The sequence below is a fragment of the Camelus ferus genome, chromosome 15, assembly GCF_009834535.1.
Source record: "Camelus ferus isolate YT-003-E chromosome 15, BCGSAC_Cfer_1.0, whole genome shotgun sequence".
Classification (NCBI taxonomy): Eukaryota; Metazoa; Chordata; class Mammalia; order Artiodactyla; family Camelidae; genus Camelus; species Camelus ferus.
This window is the reverse complement of record NC_045710.1, coordinates 50,173,282-50,198,723: the sequence shown is the minus strand read 5'-3', so window position 1 is coordinate 50,198,723 and position 25,442 is coordinate 50,173,282. Positions and strand designations below refer to the sequence as shown.

At 44.0% G+C, this 25,442-nt stretch overlaps 1 protein-coding gene across 1 annotated transcript in view; it reads right to left on the bottom strand.

The window, feature by feature from the left end:
- The window catches only part of ANTXR1 (ANTXR cell adhesion molecule 1), a 218,427-nt gene that overhangs the window by 101,004 nt on the left and 91,981 nt on the right, over positions 1 to 25,442 (bottom strand). Inside the window, exons 11-12 of the mRNA XM_032497718.1 lie at positions 13,965 to 14,034; positions 12,172 to 12,250 (exon numbers count right to left, since the gene is read on the bottom strand). Of these exons, the coding sequence (XP_032353609.1) occupies positions 12,172 to 12,250; positions 13,965 to 14,034 (149 nt within the window). The remainder of the gene's footprint in view (positions 1 to 12,171; positions 12,251 to 13,964; positions 14,035 to 25,442) is intronic.

The window sequence follows — 25,442 nt, the reverse complement described above, 5'->3', positions numbered from 1 at the left end:
TAACCCCCATTTTATGCAACCAAAAATTTTTTGGGACCCTACTTAGAATGTTTTGCTGCAGTCTTGTTGTGTGTCCACTAGATCATGTTTAATTGCATGATTCAAATCACTTGTATTTTATTAATTCTTTTGCTGCTTGATCTAATCAGTACTGAGAGAACGGTATTAAAATCTTCTTTTGCGACGGTGGATCTGTCAATTTCTCTTTGTAATTTTGTCAGTTTTTGCTCTATATATGCTGAGGTTATGTCATTAAGTACAGAATAGAATTATTCCTTCTAGGTTAAGTGTTCCTTTTAACATTATGTAATGGTCCTCTTAATACCAATAATGTTTTTTAGCCATACAGTTTAGTTTATTTAATATTATAGCTACATCTGCTTTCTTTTGGTATTCTCCCTATATAACTTTTCTCATATTCTCGTATTTTTATTTTCAATCTTTCGGTGTCCTTATATTTTATTGAATGCTGTTTTATTGTAAATAGCATACAGCAGGATATTTTTTAAACACAATCCCTCAGTCTGTGTTTTTTAACTGCTGAGTTTGGTCCTTTTTATTTATCTTGGTTATGGATTAGTATTTGGATTTAACTTTTATTTCTAAGAAGAAATATTACCATCTTACGATGTGCTTATCTCAGAGTTTCCTGAAGCACAGATTCAGAAAAATCCTTTTTTTCCCTCCTCATTTACTCTCAAAACAAGGACATTTCAAACTTAGGGCAAACATTCCTTAAAATGCTTTGAGATTAAAAATATTGAAAGTCAATTACTCAAACATCCAAGAAAAACAAATCAGCTCAATCCTCCAAAACATATTGGAAAAGATTTTTACGCATACAAGGGTTATCAAAATAGAGATGCTGGCAAACTAGTTTTAGTTCAGTTCATAAGCAACATTTGACACCTGAGTTTTGCATCCTGGTATTTGTGTGGTCTTCTGCCCTTTCTAATGACAGTACTAGAAACTATAGGTCATCTTGTTAAAATAATAATAATAATAAATACTAGGATATTGTTTTAAAAAAAAGACCTTGAATTTTGTATGGCAATACCTGCACTAGTTAATAAATAGGTGAGAATAACTTGTGACTAGTGTGTCAATTGTTTGTAAATGAAAGGGTGTGTTTTGAGGTTCTTTGAAAACAAATTGTTCTTAGGAGGAGTTTTAAGCACACTTTGGTCTGAAATATAATCTCATGTGTTATTAGGTGGAGGTTGGCCAATTTGAGTTGCACTAAGGGAGACCGTCTCCAGTGTCACCAACAAAAGGTTCTCATATTTATTTTCCAAGTATAAAAGCCAAGCTCATTTGTTATACTGTAAAGGACTGATACTGTTTGCCTTACTCTCGCACTAGCTTACTGTTAGTTCTGGAATTACAGAGTCTCAGTGTTGGAAAGAATCTGAAAGCTTTTCTCGTCCAGTTGCCTCAGATCTGACGCATGAATGGCCTTAACACAGTTCTGCCAACCCGTCTGCTTGCCTGCACTTGAATACAACCAAGACGGGGAGCTCACTCCCACCTATATGTAGCAGCCAGTTAGAAAGACCTTTTTTAAAAACTGAGCCACAGACTGTAGACCAGCCTATTTATTCTATTCCTTAAATCTACACAATAAGGGCAGATGCACCTTCGGACAGCCCTTCCAATACTGAAAACGGCCATCAAGTCTTTCTTTGTGTCTTCAGGCTAATGAGTCTCAATTTCATAGCTTATTCTACATAATCTACCACATTTGGTAATTTTCCCCCACATATCCAGTTTTTCTAGGCTTTCCCTTGAAATGTCTTTACCATTTAACACAATACTTGAAAGGAGATTTTTACCTTCACCAAGCTGAGATGTTCCATCACTTCTTCTGTCTCAGATACCACACTTCCGTTAACTCACCAGAAAGTCAGAGTCTCTTTGGAAACCTATCCCTGCGCTGATTCTTATAAAGCCTAAAACATCAGTGCAGGAAACTAACACGGGGTATCTACTGTGTACCTGGACTTCTGCCAGCTATTTAAGGACCAGGATTTTAGCCACATTGATCTGATCCCAAAGCCCATGTCTGCTCGCACTTTCCTTTTCCAGCTAAGTCTCTCTCCTGTGTTTTGCTAAGCCACATCTTCCCAAGGGCATATCGCCTACAATTACAACATTATTATTGTTGTGCAACTATTCTTTGTCAAAGGCTGATTATGAGACGCTAATGTATCACTTGTAGTGCCAGGGCCGTGGTTGGTGACTCCTGGAACAAAGTTCCCTTCAACCCAAATAATGGAAAAGCAAACTGGAGTCTGTTCCCTTTCCAAAGGACCAAATTATAAATTAGGGGCATTCAAATTAATGCCATTTTGTTAATACACTTGGAACATAAAAAGGCTGGATTCATTTTCCAAAGATATTGCTTTGTGCTTCCTTTGAATGGCCTCCCACTGCCCAGACTCCATCTTCTGCCACTCAAATCCCCTGCAAGGTCAGTCTCCTGTTTTCCCTCCAATCCAGTCTCCCCTTGTTCTTCCAGGATAATTCTTTACTGTCTGTGAAGAGATGGTGGCTAAATGGCTAAGGAGAGAGATGGGTGTGGGAGTGAGCTGGACAGGGAGCGGAGTGATGGTAGGATGAAGAAATCTACAAGGAAAGTCAGTGTGTGAGCCTGGCCCCACCCACCTTGATGGGTGGTTTGGAAGGGACTTGGTGTCCTCCAGGGGTTGTTTCCTAGAACTGAGAAACAGTTTAGGGAAGGTCTTGTTGGGGAAAGGACACTCAAGGGACAGAGTATTGGGGCTGAGGTAATCATGAGCTGCCTACGTGTTATCTTTGAGTTTCCAGAATGATTTGTCCAGCTCCCTTTTGCAGGAAGGTCTGAACGCCTTGTTGGGTAACCGGGAAGTAATCCACCAGCCTGTTGAATGGACACGCCTACAAGTGTGCAGTGCTTGTATCAATTTACTCATCCAAAGGCCGGTGAGCAGGCTCATGAGTCTTTGGAACAGATGAAGAATTTCTGGGGACCTGTATGATACTTACCTTTTGCATCCCAAAATGTAACATTTATATCTTGGAGTATATATCCTGCCACGGCAACTACGCGTGGGCTTCTGGAGGGCAAGGATGGGCTATTCTGCTCTGAGTCCCTAACACTCTGCTTACAATAGAATTTCACTGCATTTTGGTCCTGATCTTTGGCCCCATTCACCACCGGTAACCGCTTCGCTACATTTCTTTCCTAAATGAAGAAGAGGTCCACATGCTTATAGCTGCTGGTATGAATTATCTACCCCCAAGAGAGCTACCTATTTTGATTGATGGACTGTTTTGCTTACTTTGGAAAAGAAATAGAAGAAAAAAGTCCTCTCCGATTTCTACTTTTTCTGAAGAGTGAGCAGTAATTTTTTTACTATGTTGGAAGGTGAGATTGCCACTCAGCACAGGCTACTGGTTTCATTCCCCACCAGGCTGATGAAATTCAAGATGTTTTGGCAAGGGCAGTCATGCCAATTGCCTGTTTACCTAGATAGCCACCTGACTACAAAGCTGGGCTGGATTTGTATTTTCCCAAGTCACTTCAAAGCCACCCGGAACAGAACTGAACTGACTTACAAAATGGACCCAGGAAGTTGCCTAGAATAGAATTCTGCAGACGGTGCTGGAAGGTGGGCCCTGTCCTCCATCTGCGGCCTCTCTTAGCCACAGCCTCTGCAGCATCCATCTGGGCTCCAGCACATTCCATCCTGAGCGAGCCCCAACCAAGGCCATCTGTGCAGCCTCAACCTTGGCTGGCAGCATCCAGATTATCTGAGCTGCCGTAGCCTCGGTTTCTGGTATTCCGGGGTGAACCCAGGCCACGCCAGTGTTCCCCAAGTCACAGCTTTTCTCTACTTCCCTAAATTCTTGTTCTTTGAAGATGAAAGATGTTTATTTCCTGACTGAGGAGATACTGGGATTCAACATCGAAACTGAACCCTGGATTATGTATAAATTAAAGAAACTCCAAATGTGGGCAACTGGGGTTCACTTCTGAACACAACAACTTGCTTGATAACAACCCCTTTATTGGACCATTTCTTCATCCCTTTTCTCACTTCTGTCATCCCTTATCCCCGCTTCCTGGGATCTCCTCCTCCTAAATAAACTACTTACATTAAAAAAAAAAAAGTTTTTTAAGGGTTCAGTTCCAGCTGATTCACAGTTCCATGCTGTGAAAAAGACTGAATCATTTGGTTCTCCTAAGGGTGTGATGGCCGAAGAATTATTATCACAAAATGTGGACACATAAAAATCATTGTTTTTCATAGTAAATTTTACCCGTATATACACCAGAAATTGACACAATGTAATTGACTGTGCTTCGGTAAAAACAAAACAAAACAAAACAAAAACCCCACAGTTGAATTGAAGCTTAGCTGTTATGACAATACAACCATTGTGTTTGGCTTTTGAAAATGGACGTTTTCAATGTATAAATGTAAAGTTGCAGCTTGTAGCTGTTGTCACTTCTTAATGTGTTATAACTGACCTTGCATGGTATGAGATAGAAGTTTAAACACTGGTGTTAAAAAAAAAAGTTTCCAGCTGAAACTCCAAAATATGGAAGGCTTTTCCAACTGGTCCCAATTGTCTTGTCTCTGCCTTCTCTCCTAAAAACCCACCACAACCAATCACAGCCACACTGCCCCAAAACATGCCTTTACCCAGGGCTCTTACCCTGAGAAGGTGTCAATTCTTCCTTCCTGGCCCAGTTCACTTATATCTCTCCTGCGAATCCTTCTTTGATTCCTCAGACACTCCTCTACATGTTATCACTGGGTGTTGTTCTTGGTTAAAGCACTTATCACGGTAAATTGCAAACCCTTGGAGTACTTGTCTGATTCCCTTGCATTATATTTTTGTGTTCCTTAGACTTTGTAAATGTAGTTACTTAGATTCATATCAGTGTCTATGGTTCCGCCTGCCTTCCAGCCTTGTGCTGTAGACCCTCATGGGCCAGGGGCCTGCCCTGAATCTTGATCCAGTTGAGTGGATTATTTCTAGATCCTTTTTCAGATCCGCACCTCCGGCAAGAATCTGCTCCTGGTGAAGCTAGTGCTGCTCTAGGGAGATCTTGGACTATTGCTCGGCCTGGGATCACTGGTTGTGGTCCTTCTGCTGGAGAATCTGTCCCTCTTAAATCATGTTCAAACTCCCCATGTTCCTTGAAGGTGCATATTGGATGGTTGGCCATCCTCTTTGGAGGCCTACCCTCCAACCAGCTCAGTGCCCCCTAGTCTAACCCTACCTCATTCTGGCCCCCTTCTTCTCCTTCCAGCAGGTGCCATCATGGGCTCAGCATGACCCTGGTTTGGGTTCATTCATTCATTCAATCACTCATTCAATCACCAGCTATCTACTGGGTAACAGCAACGTGCAGGCATCGTCCCAGGGGCTGGTGGCAGCAGTGAAAGAGACACAGTCCTTTTTTTCCCACAGGAGCATCTGGGCTACCCCGTGCCTGAGAGACAGTGGCTTTTTCCAATATCTGTGCTTTCTTTTTGCCAAGTTTCCATTAGTTTCCAGACTTTTAACCTATCTCTGTATAGCAGCCGGAGGCCCACTTTCTTGTGAGACACTGGGAGGCATGAAGTGTTACAAAAATACTTCTGTGAACCCTCTTCCTGAAATAAAGAGTGGCCAAGGGGAGGGTACAGCTCAAGTCGTAGAGCGCATGCTTAGCATGCATGACGTCCTAGGTTCAATCCTCAGTACCACCACTTAAAGGAAAAAAAAATTAAATAAATAAACCGAATTACTAGCGCCCCACCAAAAAAAACCACTTAAAAAAAAAAACAAAAAAAAAGAGTGGCCAGTCTTTGGCTCAGCAGGCCTTAGTGTGAGAGGGAGAAACCCAGAGACAACTTGGAATGTGGAAAAAGGGCATTTGGAGAGAGTTTTGCAGTCTTTAACTAGCAACACAAAAGGGAGAAAGTCCTCAGAATGGTTCTATTGGACTAAAATAATTATTTCAGGCAAATTCCTGAATTTGAATCAGGCAAAGTCTTTCAGGCAAATTCTGGTAAAATTTTATACTAGAAGATAAGGTCCAGAAAGAAGAAATGGAAAAGAGAGGGGTCTGATTTTAAAATCTTGGGATTCTGAAATGAATGGGATTGGGAGTGAATCAAGAGAATAAATCATTTGCCCTAAATCAATTTTAATGACTTTAGTTTTTAAACTTCGGAGGAAAATTAATGTCAGGTGAGTGTAACAATAAGACTCCTGTGGGTCTAACATTTACCTGCCAAGCTTATTAAAGTGCAGAATGGTGGGCTCCTCCCTAAGAATTTCTGATTCTTTAGGGCTCCTCCCCGCCTTGGCACTGCTGAGGGGAGAATTCCTTGCAGTTGGGGGGGACGGTTTCCTGTGCATTGTAGTGACAGCACTCAGCTTTCCCTCTCCAAACAAATACCTTTGGAAAAATACCACTACTTTGGGAAAAGAAAAGTCTCAATTCATGAAAATCTGAAGGATAAAGTAATGAAAAATCCTTGGGAAACAAACTGGCACCATGTTCATCCCCATAGAGATCAAACCACACTCCCAAACCCCAGTGAGTCGTGGCTTGGACACCAGAGGGTCCAAGCCTATCAGAAAAATCTTTCTGAGGCTGCAGATCTCATCTGCATGAGATGGTACCTGCCTCCAAACATGTTGGGTGTGATAGAAGATTTTACATAATAATAGGAGTTTTCTATGTGGTAAAAATACATCAACTTTAGTAAATACTTGTTTCAATTTACTCTTCTAAATAGTCTAAACATTTCCCTTATGTTACTCCTTACTTGATTTGTTTACTGAGAAAATATATTTTCCCCCCCCCGAAACAGTAGAGAAACTGCAGTCTAACCCAGTCTGACTTATCACCAGATCTAATTTCCTGGTGTTGGTTTCCTAGTTATCATGCGGGCAACATCTTCAAAGCTTTTCCCAGCCTGGTCCTAAAATACAGGCTTATCACGGACTCAAAAAGATGCATATTTCTTCATCAGGGGAAAAAAGCCTGTTTATAATGAACAGCACATCTTTTAACGAGACATTCCTTTAGACTTTCGGCATGGAAAGAGAAATGTCAGTAAACTAATAATATCCAGCCGTCACTCTTTGACAGACTACCCCGTACCCCAAGGACCTCCACACTTTACAACAACCTTTAATCTTTACAACAACCGTGCAAGACAGGTGTTAAGACAGGCTCAGGTTATCTTGCCCAGGATCATCCTAGAAAGCAGAAGGGCTAGGTTTTGAAATTAGGATTTTTGACTCCGTATCCTATATTCTTAATTCTTCCATTACACTGCAGTCATAGAGCAGTCACTCCTGTTTTGATGTCACAGCGCTGAGTTTGCTGCATTTTATATTCATTCAAAAAGAATTTCTCTGACTTGATGTGGGTCGTCTCAAATTTACTCAACCTCGGTACTGTTTGTAGCCGGGCTGGTCTTTGTGTAAACTAGGGGGAAAGAGAGGCTCTCCGCTGAGTTAGCGTGGACTTTAGACCCTTCTTCCTAACTTTAGATCCCTTTCTTTCCTTCAAAGATTGTGACTCTCCAACCTGGAAACCACTACAAATCGAATCCTGACCAGAGTCAATACAGAAGAGCATCACCTGGGCATCCCTGTTACACAGCTGATTGATGATCAAGGATGTGGAACGTACATCCTAGGAGAGTAGCTGCCAACCTGAGAAGCAGCCCCAATCAGGAGGCACCAGAAATTGATACAAAAAGAAAGGGGGAAAAAAAAAGAATCATGGTTCCTGGGAGGGACCATGAATAAATGATGCTCATGGCCATATCCAGTCCTTGCTCAGGGTGGCTTCTCTTTAGGGGAGGACCGCTTTCCACGTCTCACCTGTAATTATCATTTTTCAAATCACCACTTGGGTTTTATATCCTCCACAAAGCGCTCATGACTCTTTCTGGATTCACTCCTTCTTTCTGTCCCTGAAATCCTACAGCATTGACAAACCTGGCTCCCACAGTCTTATACTCGGTTACAGATTCTTTTAAGTGCTTGCTGGACTCATTTTTCCAATTGGATTTTAAGCTTTTTAAGGACAGAGACTTGTAAAATGTAAATGGAGCACCAGAGACACAGTAAGAGTTTGAGAAATACTTGTAGAAAGACTCTCTGATTTTTGTACACTCTGGGTAAAAAATTATAGAATTTTAAGATACTTATCTAAAAGAAGATAACGTTCCATGAAAAGTCCCTTAAGGCCCTAAATTTGGTCGCTTTATTTTCAAAAGGGCAAACTTCTTTTTAATATTTCTCTCAAAGCAGCATCATATTAGTGATTTTTCTCAAACTGTTGCTGGAGTTGGAGAAGGAAAGAGAGGCCAGTTAAGACTCTAGAGATGGGATGTATTTAAACATGCTGAGAAGAGAGGGCTTTGGATGTTTGACCATTTTCTATAGTCATGGAGCTCAACAAAGTTTACCATTTGTATAGGAATCTTTTAGCTCTTGGAAGGAAAAAAATCCCTTTCCTGTAAAACTTCACGGAATTTCTGCTTCCTGGCAAGGGCAACAGTTATTCGTGGCGGATCTTGAAAATCTGTGACATGGTTGTCCAAATGGGCACCAAATAAAGCGAGAAAAGAAAAGGCTGAGAACTACATATTTTGAAATTAGATTTGGTTCCAGGTGATGGGCTGGGCAGGCTGTGACTGGCACTGACGAGACCAACCCTTTACTCAGACCCAGGAGACCATTTTTGATCTAAAAACCTTATTATCCTCCAAACCAGCTGCCCAAGAAACAAAGGCACATCCAAGACCTTACTTCACATCCTGGATGACCACACACTCCACCTGCATCTCTATTTTGCCCAGCAATGGCTTTAGTCTTTTTCATCTGAGCTTCTGTGTAGGGCCTTATTGGGGATGGGGATTGTATGTTTGAATCGAGGTCCTTTTTCTCTGGATGATTTTGGCCATCTTGTCTGCTCCCTTTTAATCACCTGGACTTGGTCTAGTGACCAACATGTGCTCCTAGGAATGCATCTTGTATTGGAAGGGTCCTTTTGTTACAACAGGACTCCGAAGTGAGGCACCAACTCTGTGGGAAGAGTCTCCAATTATTTTGACTCAATAACTTAACTAAGCTTCCATGATCGTAACAACTAACATTTATTGAGCACTTACTACCCGCCAGGCCTTCTTCAAGCACATAACAGAATCGTTTCATTTGATACTCACAATGCTGCTAAGAGATATAAATTATTATTATTCTACTTTTGCAGATGAGGAAATTGGGCACCGCGGGGTTCGATAAATTGGTCAAGGCCACACAACCAGCCCACAGCGAAACCGATCTGGTTTCCCTCTGCCCCAGATCTCCCCTTCTTCAGTCTTCTCCTGTCAACTGAGAGCACCTTCATTCCCTTCTGTTACTTAGGCTAAAGCCCTTGGGGCCATTCTTGATGACTCTCTTCTCAAACCCTACTACAGAAGTTTTGGAAAAATCCATTAACTTTGCCTTCAGGATATATCTGACTCTGACCCTGACCTCTTCTCTCATCTCCATTGCTTCCTCCTGAGTCAAGCCACCATCATCACTTTAGCCTGAAATAGTGCCATGCGCCTCCTAACTAGTCACAGTCCTTCCATCCTTGTCTCCCCATGGGCTGTTCTTGCAGCCAGAGGAGTGATCTTTCAAAGGGAAGTCACACTGGGTTGCACCACTGCAAAAGCCAAAGTTCTCACAAGACCCCGCACTCTCCATTACGTACTGCCAACTGCTCGCGACCGACCACCAGCCCTCTGGCTTCTCCTTAAACACACCAGGTGTCCCTGGCCATGAGCTCTAAGAACCAGGCCTCCCTGTTTGGCATGTGCTTCCCCGAGTCGCCCCACAGTGGATTTCAGATCCTCTATTCAAATGCCGCCCTCTCAGTGTGTCTCTATTTACAGTTCAAACCCACTCACTCACGCAGTACCAAATCCTCTTCCTCTGCTCTATTTTTTTCTATAGCACATATTACTTCTTAACATAGTGTCTAATTCATTAATGTTAATTGTTCCCTGTCTCCCTTCTCTCCCCGCATCCCCACGAGATAGAGATTTTCGTCTGTTGTGTCCTCTGATGTCTCCCGAGCACCCGGGACAGGGCCGATCTAGCACATTGTGTGTGATCAGTGAATACTTGTTGAATAAATGAATGAATGGGCTTGGATCTCAAGTCTTAGGGTGCTTGTAATTTTGTGGGAGACATGCAGCATTCTCCAGCGAGAGGGGAATAATGCAGAAGACGTTATGAGGTGGTGCTGAAGGGTCTGCTGAACAGAAAACTTAGTGACGTGCCCTCAGATGAAGGAGATGTGAGATGTAAGTGCAGGCTGGAGTGAGCCGGGAAGATACAGAGAAACTTTACCGGGAGTTCTTCTCCCTGTGCGGTATATTAGTAAGGGCATCGTTTCTTCTCGACTTAGAGGCCCAGGACTTGAGTGTGTGGTCCTGCCTCTGCCACACCACACGCTTGGTCCCTAGATGGTTCCCCTTCCCACCTCCCTGCCCTTGCGGCCTCAGGGCATGGCTGTTTCTCTGGTACCGTCAGGTCAGACATAATGAGAAATACAGCCCCACATTGTTGGATCATTCAAAAGCAGGGAGGAATCTGGAAGGGAGTTGTTAGATCTGGGGTATTTTAAACATTTCCTGCAGGTTGGCAGGTTCCAAAAAGGGTAAGTTTCTAAAAGAATCAGGCAGGGTACGCTTGGAGAAATGTCCCTGCTCTCGCATACAGTATTCATATCTGTCCCCACTGGGGGATGCCTGAGACGTGAACATTTCTCAGCGGTGACACTCCTCTGTGACAACCTTAGTCTCTTGGTTTGGTCAAGTAGAACTTTCCCATTGTCTGTACCCACGTCACTGGCTTACCCAGCTTTTATAAGAAAACCGGCTTGCTCCTTACATAGGATGGAAAGTGTGTGTGTGTGTGTGGGGGGTAAGACAGGGGAGCTGGGGGGGCGGGGGTCTGTTGTCCACCTTGAGGCCTGGCCTCCTGCTCTTTTGAGGGACAACTCATTTTTATCTTGTCTGGCCTCCGTGCATGCCTGCCTTCTCCATTCACCGGGATGCTGTTAAGGACACAAACCTCAATTCCTGGGGGGTTTTTAACAACATACACTCCAAATGCCAGTCAGGAAGTGGCCATGGTATTGGTCTAAGCTGACCATCAGGCCAAAAAAAAAAAAAAACCCCATTAGTCTCGAGAGTGATGTCATGGGTAAAAGTGCATTTGGTTATAGAAAGTGAGTATTCAGTCAAAGGTTATTCTGGAAATGCTCATAGTAGGGGTGGAGGTCTGTACATGAGCTACCCAAGCCCTGAGGCCCTGTGACGGGCTGGGATCCGAGACACTGACAGGGGATGGGAGCAATTACATGGGCGGAAGGCTTCCCGGCCACGCTGCACATGAGAACCTTCCAGGGGAGCCTGGGAGCCTCCAAAGCTAGGGCCACTCGAGAGACTTCATTTAATGGTCTGGCATGAGGTCAGAGCATCCATATTCTTTAAAAGCTCTCCAGGTGATCTTATTACACAGAAATGAATACGGCCTGACACGAAGGCTCCAGGGACAAGGAGTGGCTGGTAGAGAGGACCAGTCGGCGCCCTGCCTCACAACCCCGATGGCATAGGGCCCCTTCCCCCTCCTCTCCTGCTTCCATTTTCTCCTGGATTATTTCCACAATCATATAAACAAGCTGCAACTTCTCCCATTTAGAATAAAAAGAGGTTTAGACTTCACATCTTCCTTCAGTTACTATTCCATTTCCCTGCTTCCTTTTGGAGGAAAAACTACCCAAGATGTGCTTTCTGGACAGGCTGTACAATTTCTTTCAGTGTATTTTCTCCTAAATGCATTCTACCCAGGCATTGCCCCTCAATACAGCACGGACTCTGGCCCCATCTTACCATCTGGGCATGCCAGCGTGTCCAGGTCTCACCCCCAGTAACGAAAATGGGGAACCCGCAGAAGCACAGGCATCCCTGATACACTCCGGGGGACAGCTCCCCGGACCCAGCCCGCGGCTGGCCTAGCAGAGCCAAGGTCAAAGCTCAGTGAACTGGAAAACCTCCCAGGGAGACGACAATGCCAATGAAGTTCTCAGTCAAGGGAAAGGCGATGACTTACGCAGTGTGTGGTGGTGATGATGACAGAACTGGAGATGAAGGAGAGGCCGTCGTTCATGCTGACCTGAAGCGCCGCTTTCCTGCAATGACACGGGAACCAGGAGTGCTGAGCTTGGTGTGCGAGGAGCAAGGGGCCGATGGCCCGACACACAGGTCCCCCAATGGCTCTGCCCTTAACTACCCTTGGGACTGTAGTCTCTCCCTCTGGGACCTGAGCTGTCTCCTTTGTAAAATGTGCAGCATGGTGTCTTGGGCCCATCCACTTCTAATAACATTCCAGAGAGATGTTAGCATATGCCTGGCTGGTGTATCAAGGCCCTGGATCCAGCCCTCCTTACTCTGTGGTGAGTTGCACTGAATGGGCAGAGCCTGCTCCCATTGACCTGTCACATTGTAGTAGGAAGAAGATACCTTTTTTTATTTTTAACTGAACTATAGTTGACTTATAATGTACAGGTGCACAGCAAAGTGATTCAGTTATACAAACATACAGTATATATTCTTTTTCAGATTCTTTTCCATTATAGGTTATTGTAAGATATTAAATGTAGTTCCCTATTCTATACAGTAGGCTATTGTTTATCTGTTTTATATATAGTAGTGAGTATCTGTCAATCCCAAACTCCTAATTTATCTTCAAAAATGGTCCAAATCAGTGGGGATAAACTGATCAAGCTGTAAACTCTATTGTGGTTGACAGGACTCTCTGCAATTGGATTCCGATGGGGGTAGCTTTGTCACTACCCAGCTAGCTCACAGAGGGACAGCAGCAGATGACCTCATTTGCTGTCTACCTCCTCCTTCTATAAGACAAACACTGAAACACAAGCTTGCATTCTGCAGCCCAGACACAGGGCTAGTTTGTGGCATCCGTGGTATCACAGGATGATGTTAGGTGACCAGAGTTGGAGGCTTTATGATTTGAACAAATGATTGAAAGCAGAATTCAGATGAACAAGTTTAGCATTTTTTCTTAAAGCCACCATGCTCTCTTCAGCCTGTCATAGACATATTTACAGAGAGGCTAGGGTGCGTTCTGTCACAAACATGGCTTCTCTGCTTCCCCGCATCTTTCTTTTCCTGCTCAGGGTGCTAATTCTCTTCCTTCTCTTGAATATTTTGATCACTTCTCATTAGCACTTATTGTAACTGCACCACCATGAGGTCTTCACCAGAAATTAGTTCTGGGCGCCTCGAGCAGTCTGGGTGGACTTGATGCTCTGCAGAGACAATAAGGAGGGAACACTGAGCTTGGCCTCAGAGCGTCTGAATCTGGGGTCGTGAACCAGCTGTTGACCCACTTAGCCTTTCTGAGCTTCCTTTCTGAGTTTCCCTATCTCTAAGAAAGGAGATCACCCTCTAGAAGGGCAATTATGATGCCAGGGTGAAGTAACATGTGTGAGAGCACTTTGGGAAGCTTGAGCGCTTTCTAGGCACGTAGCTGTGATGAAGCCAGACAGACCTTGGTTTAAACCCATACTCTTCCACTTGCTGCTGTGTGACCTTGGGCAAGCTACTTAAATTCTCTCAGCCACAGATTTCCCAGCTGTAAAATTGGGATGGTGTGTAATCTGCTTCACTGGGATCTTGGGAGGTTAAAGTCAGGTACCCTCTGTGAAACATTTATCCTCATGCCTGGCTCACTGTAAGCATCGGCGCCTTCCTCATTATCTGGAGGAGTCTAGAGAAAGGCTCTGTAATGACAATGAAGAGAGACTCTTTCTTCTCCTTTTGTCCCCCTCTACCTCCTCTCTCCTCCCTGGCTGTGAGGTTTCACTGCAGGTAGAAACTTACATGCCAACTTCCTTTAAAATAGGCGCTGGACACAGCAAATAGGTATCTTCCACAGCGAAGGGCTTCTCATCTGTAAAAAGGAAGTCACTGGATTAAGACGAGTGAGGCAAATTTATAATTTCATATTCAGGGACTCCTAGAGACCATCAACCAAGTCCTGGGAGGCACTAGAAAAGTAGGAACTTTTTGAAATAGAAACCAGTCTTGAGCTGTAAAATCCATTAGCGTGCACTCAAGGTCTCCTGCCTGAATATCAGTCCTTGACCCTATATTCCAGTTGAGTCAATCAGTGAGCAAATAGAGTGAGCTCTTACCACAGACCAGGCATTACTGAGAGGAAATGCAAAGATGTTAGACTGGTCCTCAGGGAGCTCCGGGTCTAAGTCTAATTTGAGAGAGAAGCCATAGTCATGGAAAAAGTTTGCTGATGCAGCATTATTTACAATACAAGACACGAAGCAACCTAAATGTCCATCTACAGATAAATGTGGTATACATAGGTACAATGGAATACCTTTCCACCATAAAAAGTGGAAATCTTGCCATTTGCAGTAACATGGATGGATCTTGAGGGCGTTATGCTAAGTGAAATAAGTCAGACAAAGACAAATATTATGACAAATATTATACAATCTTACCTATATGTGGACTCGAAAAAAGAAAAACAGCTCACAGATACAGAGAACAGATTGTTAGTTGTCAGAGGCAGGTGGAAGACAGGGGAAATGGGCATTGCGGCCAAAAGGTACAAACTTCCAGGTATAAAGTAAGTCCCAGAGATGTAGTGCACAGCATGGTGATTATAGTTAATAATATTGTATTGCATATTTGAAAATTGTTAAAAGAGTAAATCTTAAAAGTTCTTACTACAAGAAAAAAACATAACCATGTGTGGTTATGGATATTAACTAGATTTATGATGGTGCTCATATATACAAATATCGAACCATTATGTTATACATCTGAAACTAATATAACGTTGTATGTCATTATATCTCAATTAAAAAAAGAAAAAAGTTTGTTGGCAGATATGAGAAGTGGCTAAGTCAAAACATCATTTGGCTTCAGAAGACAGAGAGCTCCTTTTAGGTGGGTGATGTGATGAGGTCACAGGGAATAGAAAACTTCAGCTGTGCTGTGTCAGAGAGGCAGGGAAGAAGCTTTCCTGGTGGGAGGAATGGCATCAGCAAAGACAAAGCAGACACGAGGTACATTCCAGGGTAGGATGTAAGTAGGATTTGACAAGATCAGTATAGGAAAAAGTTTGGTCCAAGTTCTTTCAGCAAGACTGAGGGATTTGGACATAGGTCTATTATAAACTATGATAAGAACTTTGGAGGCTTTTGGAGAATAACTTGAAGTGATGATTTTGGAAGTTTTAGCAAATGTAGCTGTGAAAGATGGATTAGATTAAGGGGAATCTGAAGGTGGAGGAGTTCTTTCTCTTATCCCAATGCATGAGCAGGAGAAACTTAAGCAGCTTTAATCTTGAACTCCTTAAAACCTTCATTGTTTCCAGATTCTGAAAGTCGGAAGCAAGGCTGAGAATTTATTATATTCAGCATATTGTAGTCATTCCTTCACGACTCAAAATTGATTGGGTGCATGCTCTGTACAAAAGATTGTGGTAGGACTTGTAGGTGATATCAAGATGAATAATATTTAATAACAAGCTGTGATTACAGATAGTTGTACTGGAAGACAGGAATCCCACGTAATAGAAGGATGCTGTGCTGCTGTTGGCACTTGTTGCGAAACCGATGTCTCTAATGACATTTGAATGACACTAAACATTTGCCTGAGTGGAGATTAGGAAGCCTTATGCACTCCATGCCTGGATATAAGATGGCAGAGCCACATGGGATGGGAGCTGGGGGACACATCTGAGTTCTAAGCGCTGAGTCTCCATGGAAGGAGGAGGAAGAGGACAGTCAACTACAGTCTCCCCCGATGTCTAGAGAGATCATCAAGTGGGGAAAGGTTACGGAAGTTATTCCGAGTCATTCATTCATTCGCTCAACAAATATTTATTGAAGGCTTACTATGAGCTAGAGACACAGGCTTTGAGAAGAGAAACAGTCTGTGCTTTCGTGAATTTTAAAGGAGTTTCAGGAGAGATAGTTATTAAACACATTCATTTTTCTTGAAGCAGTAAAAATATTACACTTATTTAATCTTAGCCCTTTAGCACAAGTCTTTTTAAATTGAAATAAAGTGAATTTACAATATTATCTTAGTTTCAGGTGTACAACAGTGATTCAATATGTTCATAGATTATACTCCATTTAAAGTTATTACAAAATGATGGCTGTATTTCCCTGTGCTGTACAATAAATCCTTGTTGCTTATTTAAATACATTCATTTTTTATTAATATATTCTCTTGAATGCTTACCACACGCCAGGCATGGTACTAGGGCTGGTGGTCAACACAACAGGTGAAGCCCCTCACTTTTTTTTTTTTTTTAATGGCTACTATTTTATTTATCTATTGGATTTAGGGCTGTGGGCAAGACTTATGCCCTGGGGACATCAGACACTGACCGAGCTAATAAGAAGCGGCCTTTCCCCCACTGTTATTCCTTGGATTTTTAGTTTAAGGATAAGGGTGCATAGTTTAATTAGCAGAACAAAATGCAGGCACTTCTAGGCCCTCTAGTCAAATGCCACTTAATGAACACTTCATTTAGAATTCTAATAAGAATGACTAACCCTTCCTAGGTGAGGTGAACAGAGAGAATGAGGGAGCGCTTCACATAGGAAATGACACCAACACTGGGTTTTGATGGGTGAATAGGATTTCTTAAGGGAGAGGAATAATGAGGAAAGCACAAAAAAGCAGAAAAAAGATGCTGCTAATTACACAAGTTACTATTTAATTAGACTGTGGTGAGCACAAAGAAGAATACGCAGGGGGCTGACTCATCTGGAAGGTCAGGAAAAAATCTCTGTGAGCTGAGATCTGAAAGCCAGGTGGAAGGAACGGAATGGGAAAGAATCAGTGCCACACAGATCCTAAGGCAGGAAGGAGCCCGGATCTCTGGAGAGCTAACAGAAGGGTGACAAAGCTTTGAATTTCAGTGAGACAGTGGCTCAAAATGAGGCTAGAAAAGGCATCAGGACCAGATGACCAAGGCCTTTTAGGAATTTTTTCTAAATGTAACAGGAAGCTAGTGGAGGCTCCCTTTCATATTTAGAACAAGCACTGGCAGATTATGGAATGTTGCCGGAATAGTGAGGGTGTGTTGAGTACAATTATGAAGCTTATGAGGACAGCGGCGGAGCACACACCGCCTGAACTGGGCATTGTTATCTTCAGGGTGCTTTCCCATCCATGGTGGCAGTAATGACAGTGCCCCCTGCAGGGGCATGCTGCAGCGTAGGTGCCCTCTGAGCGCTCTGTACACATCACAGTGGAATTTAATCTTCTAGCAGTGCTATCATGGAACGATGTTAGTCCCTTCATTTTAAAGCAAGGAACAGACATAGACAGATGAAGGCACTTGCCCAGCGTCACGCAGGGGACCTCCGATCTGCACCCGGGCAGTCTGGCTGCCACCTCTTGAAAAGAGCCACGCTTGGTCTCCTCTCACTATTACCCTGTGAACCAAGGCAAGGCAGGAATCATTGGGCTCATTTTTCAAATGCAAAATGGAGTCTCAGAGGGGCCGCAGCAACCCGTGGTTGCATAGCAAGTCAGAAGCAAAGACGAGACTAGAACTGAATTCTCCAGCATCCTCGCCAGGAGCCTCTCCATTTCCGGAAAGGCTCGTATTAGAGAATAAACCGAACTTGGGACAGACATGGCTGAATACAACCTATATTTATTTTCTCTTGGCCATGATTTATCCTGCCGCACAGGCACTGGTAATACCTGGGAGCGCAGATCCCTTCCCACAGAGCCAGCCCGCAGAGCCACCAGGCCAGCCACAGAGCGACCACAGGAGGCCTCGTGACTCCGGGCTGCATCCTGCCTGGAGGAGCTGGGCGGGGCGCCTGGCGGCCACGCCCCCGGGCACAGGCTCCTGCCCCGGCTTCCCACGAACAGCTCCTCTCCTTCCCTCCATCCCAACCCGAAAGGACCGAGTGCATGAGGTGTCCTCCTCTCCCGCCTGGGAGACCACTGATTTCTGGAGCAAAGCAGAGGGGAACCTCTCTAGGAGGAGCGGGGAGACGTGGCCTCCCATCACTTCATCAGCCTCCGAGGCTGTGGGCCTGCGCTGGGGAGCTGGCATTTTCTGCTCTGAGAGAGACTGTTTGGTTTGGAGCCTGGTTTCACTTCACCACAAAAATGAGTGACTCCCCCCCCCCTCCCCTTTCTCTCTAAACAAAGGAGGCTCATTTGGTTTCCATAACTCAGATCATCTGACTCCTTCCTGGAACGCCCACGGGGAAGCAGGGCACAAAGCCGTCCTCCTCAGCTGGGCCACCTTTGGCTCAGGGGCCATGCCAACCTCGACGTCCCCTCTGCCAAGGCCGGTGGCGGTATGATGTTTATGGGGCCATCATCCACCCCGGGGACGCCTGAGGGCCCAGCTCCTCGGTCCACCCGCGGCCATTTCACCCCTTAACATCCGGCAGGCAGGGAGATGGAGGCCTGGAGCTGGGAGGAAATTAGGGAGGGGCGGGGGCTGGAAACCAGACCTTAAGGGAATTTTTAGGTGATCTATAAATAGAAATTTCCTTGCCTTTTACCAGGCTATTTCAGAATTCAGTGCATACCCATGACATAGACTGATCTAGAGCATTTGTTTTACAAGAGTCTGATAATCGAACAGAGGCTTGATTTAAATCAGGATCTGGAGATCAATGAATGTCATTACGAGAAACTGACAAACGCCCCAGTCCTGGGAGCCGAGCATCCCTGAGAATGAGTACAGAGGCACAGAGCAGGGCCAGTTGACTTCAGTCAAACTGATCCAGGTTCAAATCCCAGGACCTCTTACTAGTGTGGGATGGGGCAAGTTCCTCATCTGTGAACAGTGATGGTGACATCATTGCATGAGGTTGTGTGGGGAACGAATGACAATGCGCAAAAGTACATTACTCAGCACTTAATGAACATTATTCCACATTATCCTACGAGTATCCAAGCCTTTAAAATAGACATTGAATGTGTGGTTTAAAATCAGAATAGAAAATTAAAATTTTCAGAATGTCTAATTGTTTAACTAGATTGTTCTATCCAACATCTTTTTAGGCATTAGGAATTCTGAGGAAAATGAAAAGTTTTAGTGAATCTCTGTATGTATACATATGCATATATATCTACAGACACACACACACACATACATCTTTACACATACATCTATATGTATCTCTATATCCATACTGATTTTGTGTAACACTATATACCCATGGTTTCATTTGACATTATTATTATTTTTTTTATAGTTTTCTCTGGATATATGCCCAGGAGTGGGATTGCTGGATCATATAGCATTATTATTATTATTTATTTACAATTTGGGAAACCAAGGCTCAGAGAAGTTGGTTAATTGAGTTAGTGTTGTACTACAAATGAAAGTCAGAGCTGGAATTCAAACCCAGGTTTTGTTGAAATGACTTGCCCATGGTCAACCCAGCTAGTTTTTTGTTTTTTTTTTACAAGTGTAACTTAAACTAGTTAGCCATTTATTTTTATTTTTTATTTTATTTTTACCACTTTAACTATTTAAAATTTTTTTATTTTTTTAATTAAAAATTTTAATTTACCTATTTGGGTAATATTTATTTATTTTCATTACTTTTTAATTTAAAATAAATAAATAATTATTTTTTTCATTGATACCTTTTATTTAACAGAGGTACTGGGGATTGAACCCATGACCTTGTGCATGCTGAGCATGCACTCTACCACTGAGCCATACCCTCCCCTCATAGTTAGATTGGTTGTAACAAACCCATGTTCTAGAACCAGACATTCAGAAGTGCACATTCCCAGGTTTTGATTTTGAATCAATGTAATTCTTTAAGAAGTTTCCAGAATTCTCCCCTGCAGTTGGTGACTGTCTAATGGATCTGGGATAAAACCAGGATTAAAATTTATTAGTCAATACAAACACCAATCACAGTGAATCCTTTTATAGGGCTGATTAAATACTTGAAATATTTTTCCAAGTCTTGGCAATCCTTTCTTGATATAAATATTTACTTCTGGCCAAAAGGACAAGAAAAATAACCCTTAGTCTTATCTGAGGGAGCTTGCTGAAACCCTCCAAAAGCTGATGTAAGCTCCAAAGTAGAGTTTACATTCCTGTTGTGACAAAATAGCAGAGGTTAGGGACTGAATGAGCTCACCCTGCTTTCTCCTAATCTCGCCTGGGTCTAGGGAGCATTTCTGTGGCATCTCTGAGCCAAGTGTAACTGCTTAGCACCAAATTATCAACTAGTTTGGAAATGTGTCTCTGAAAGAAGAGAGAAGAGACAACCTAGAGTTAGACTGGATGTTTCTACCTTTTTTACTGACTTGAAAAGTAACCAGCTTTTTAACAAGTGAGACTTTTAAAATACTGTGCAAAAACCTGACATAAAATGATACTTAGCAGGACTCCAAGTTGATGAAATTCAAAGCATCTGGCTTGAGCTTTCTGGGGTCCTGGCCAGAAAGGAGGTGGCTGATGGCCCTGCTGGGACTCCTGCAATGCAATTCACAAACATGGGGGTCTTATTGCAATGCTAAATGGAAACCACGGCTTAGGGTAGAAAGAAACTAACAATTTGTTAGGCTTGTACTATGTGTCCAGTCCCCGGGCTGAAAGGTTTTCATAGACGGCTTAGGTCACAAGCCTATGGATTCCTTTAAAAAGAAGACATTAAACTCTACATAAAGGGACCACACAGAGATTCTGCAAGTGGAGAGGATGGCTTCTACCTGCAAAGGCTGAACAATGGCTCTGAGGTCAGAGCAATGAGAAGTAAGAGTCATGACAGAGCGGGAGGAGATGGTAGTGCCGCAGAGGGGGGTGGGGCCAAGTGGGGCATAATTCCCAGAACATACAAGTCCGCTGAAGTGTTGTCTCATGCCCAACTGAAGCCAGAGGGGAGACTTTCACTTGGCAGAACCAAGCTGGCCACCATCCTGTCCCCGAGACATGACCCACACCTCTCCACCCCTTTCCTGGCCTGGAGTTGTTGCAAGGTTTCTTTGGAAGCCCACCCTGGCTGGTTACTACAAGATCAGGCAATGAGCTTGGCCAGTAGGTTCCCGGGAGTTGCCTGGGCCTACACACGACTACTTCACCAGTTCCTGTGTCCAGGATATGCCTTTTGCTTTCCCTCCCTGTTCTCGGGGGCAGGTGAGAGCAGAATAGAGAACAGTGAGCACACTCAGAGCCAGGTCTCTGAGTCCCATGGCAGCTTGCCCCCACAGGCTGTGTCACCCCACCCATAACCCAGAGTGTTCACCTGTAAGATGGAATAATATTCATTTCATATTCATTTAATAAGATGATATGATTAAATGTTCAACTCATAATAAGCACTTGACCTATGTCAACTGGTAATACTAAAGTGGGGTGCTGCTGGGCTCATTGACTGAGGCACCTGCAAAAAACAAGATGTGAACGTGTGTACAAACTGAGGGGGTCTTGAAACTCATCCACTGGATTGCCGTCAGCAGGTGTGTAGGTGTGACAAGAAGAGGCTCATTAATTCAAACAAGATCTCTGGACATGGATGTGGTGCAGTGGCCCTCAAATGGGGGCGATTTTTGTCCGCCAGGAGATAATGTCAATGTTTGAGACAATTTTGATTGTTAAACTGGGGGAAGAGAGCTATGGGATCTAGTGAGCAGAGATCAGGGGTGATGCCAAGTACCCTACAGTGCACAGGGCATCTCTCTGCACCTCAACAGGAAATTATCTGGTCCAAATTGTCAAAAGGGCTAAGGTGAGAAATCCTGGCATCATGTCTACCATGGCTTCATACCTTCCTTGGGCCCATTGTAGAGAGTCCTACAGATATTACTAGGTGGTTTGCAGCCCCCCCCCCCACCGCCCACCCAGGGTACTGGTAAAATGTCCAGAAAAGTTCAGAGGTTTTATAAGATTATAGGTAGAGGAGGCAGAGGGCCATTGGAAGACACCAGTGGAGCTGGTCAGTTGGGGTAAAGAAGAGAGTGCTTCCTGGCAAATTCTCCCATGCAGGCTTTGATGGGTCCAGGTTTTCCTAGCGGTAGGTGGCCTATCACCTGAGCCACTTTGCTGGGCAGAGCTTTATAGCTGAAATGGGGACCCTCCAGGGGCGGGGCTTAGATGGCTCCCGAGGCTCTGAGCGGACGTGGGTAGGAAGGCTGTGGAGGTACAACATCTTTCCTGTAAATAGCAGTGGAGGACGCTGGGCTGAGAGCAGTCTTGGAGAAAAATGAAGCGGGCTATCTGAAACACTGTACACGAGGTCAAGATTACATCATAGCCCCAGAAGGAGAGGGAGGAAAAGGTGAGGGACCATGCGTGCATTCTCAGAGGAGCACAGGGCTGGGATCCAGGAGCCCTGCTGGTCTCTGGATTGTTGTTTTTGGGCTTACATACTCTCCAGTCCCACACAAGGCTGGGACCCCTGTGGTTCTGGACTTGCCAGCTTTTAGAGCTGGTCCTCAGCACAGCTAGCCTGGCTTCTCAAGATGTAAATTATTTTCTGCTTATATTTATACTGTTATTTTTATTAATTATAAAAGTGGAAGGGGAAGGTAATAGCTCAGTGGTAGAGCACATGCTTAGCATGCATAAGGTTCTGGGTTCCCCAGTACCTCCATTAAATATCAATCAATCAATCAATCAAATTACCCTCCCCTGCCAATACACTACGTAGTGGGGAGGGTATAGCTCAGTGCTAGAATGGATGCTTAGCATGCACAAGGTCCTGGGTACCTCCATTAAAAAAATAATAAAGTAAATAGATAAACCTAATTACCCACCCCCCTAAACCAAACAAAAACACTCTATATAAAGGGGTGGGTATAGCTTAGTGGTAGAAAACATGCTTAGCATGCACGAGGCCCTGGGTTCAATCCCCAGTACTGCCATTAAAAAAAAAAAAAGACATAAAAATAATACAATGTTGGTGTGAGAAGTCTGAGAAATACAGAGGAATATATTTAGAAAAATGAAAATCCTTGATAATCCTAACTTCCAGGGATAAACATTGTTAATGCTTTGAGGAACACTATTTCAGAATTTTTTCTATGCATATTAGCTTTTACATGATTGGAAACATACTACACGTAACGTTGCGGTGTTTGGCACTCATCTCTATCCGAAGTTAATAGGGACAGATGTAGGTACTGCAAGAAAACTAAATGAAGGTAATGGGGCTCAGAGCTCTTGCAAAATATTTTCTCCTCTCAATAAATCTAGACCAAAAAATTCTTGTCTGTTGACATAAAACTTCGAAATTATCTTCTAAGCAAAGCATCAACCTTTTAAAAATTCATAAGCTTGAGGTCAGCAAAGTGGTGCTCTTGAGACAGCTGTAATTTGCTAAGAATAAATATATTTTTTACGGATTTGTTTTCACTTAGTTGAAGACAATTCAGGATTCACGCACAAGGTATGTGTCTCCAGACACACAGACTCTTTTAGCTGTACACAATTAAGTTTGGAAGGTTTTACCTTTGGAATTGTGATCGAGGGGAAAGTCTACTAAAGTAGCTAAAGAATTCCACATGATCACGGCCATGAACTGTGGCAAATGCTGACTGCGCTTAAAGAACACAAACCTATATGGAAACTCAGGACAGAGGTGGGGAGGAGACCTCGGGTACATACTTGAGTAACTGTGGATGCAGATTAGGGGCCAGAGCTTAACTGCAAGAAGGAGAGATATCTCAGTAGCTCACTTTCTTCCTTTTCCTCAGTAGCAGCTAACTTTTCCTCTAAATGAATGTTGAGCAAATATTTAAAGAATGTCAGTTTGAAGGGGGCATAGATTATTGGCCTGCCTGGGGGTCCAGTGGGCCTGGTCCATCTCTGTGTTAACCACTTTTTCTCCCATCATCCCACTGAAGTGACAAAGGAGCAGTATTACATGGGGAAAAGCACCGTCTACTGAAGTCCAGCCGTCTGTACAGAAGAGAAGAGGTGCCAGCTTCTCCTATCAGGACAACAGGGCTGGGGTAACAGCAGTTTCAGGGAAGTTCATAATCAAATCTCTCCTCCAACCATGCCTCAAAGAAGCCCACTGTATGCCAGAGTCCACAGGCAGCTTATCAGTTTTATTTGGAGGCAACTGCGTACTTGGTAGAACAGGGTCAATGTCAAGGTTGACTGTCTACCAGGAGCTGCTGCAGATAACTTTGGACCAACTTTGGAAGAACCTCATTTGCCCTCAAATGAAAATCTTCACCACTTAGTTACGTCTGGTGGCAGCTTCGCTTCGATCCCCACCCCGTTCCACATTACTGGGGCTTCTGTCTGACCAAACAAAACTGCAGTGAATTTCCACTTATCTCTATTTCTGTCTGGATCTGAAAGATAGAAACCTGGACTAACACAGCCTTGGCAGGAGCCCCTTCAGAAACAGGTGGGAGAAATCCAACCCCCCTCTGAAAGCCGGGGCAAAGGGGAAACAGATACACAAAAAGCCCCTGAAGTTCAAGAAAGAGGGGCCACCTGGGGAACCAGAAGAGGTGCCTTATGTGTGATCACACAGTCAGCTGCACACTCTGACATTCTAAAGCCTGCATTCTTCCTTCCCTGGTCCTGGGCATTTTTTTCTTGAACCAGCGTTCAAGGCTTGGCTCTCTAACGTGCTCTGTGACATTGGGCAAGTAGCTAAATCTCTCCGAGCTGAGGTTTCCTGTCTATAAAGTGAAGGGGAGCAGCAGGAATCAGTGCCACCAAGTCAGACACATACTAGAGTGATGTAGGCATTCGGGGTCAGGGGACCCGGAGATCTGAGGGGATCCCTATTTTGGAAGCAATGTAGAGACGTGGGCAAAAGCCTCTGGTGTAGACCACTTGGGGTCCAAACTGCCTTCATCTCTGGCCATCTGGGTGACCCTGAGCACTTTATCTCTGAGTTTCTGTCCCCCTGTCAGCAGCATGGGGCTACAAATAACTCCTTGCTCTCTGGGCTGCTGTGAGGATGAAATGAGCTAGGAAGGGCACAGGGCAGGTGTCTGGCCATCAGTAGCTGCCATCACTTGGATGAAGCTCCCGGGTGATCCTGACGTGGAGCCTGATGAAGAACCACCAGATGAGATGCTCCTTTCTATCTCTTCATTCTGAGTTGCAGAAAGTGACATTCTGTCATCTTCATGTGACATCAAACCGCCAAGGATGCAACCAAATTGCACTCAGTACCTCTGACCAACAGATGCAACACTCTAACCAGTGAGAAAGGGAACAGCAGGCTTTTGTTCTGGAAGTTTCTGCTCCCCTCTCTCTGCCCTCCTCCTCATCTGAACACCGTAGGTGCAATTCAATGATATCCTTAAGGGGCCCAGAGCAGCCCTGAGGGCCAGGTGTTTTCTAAGATA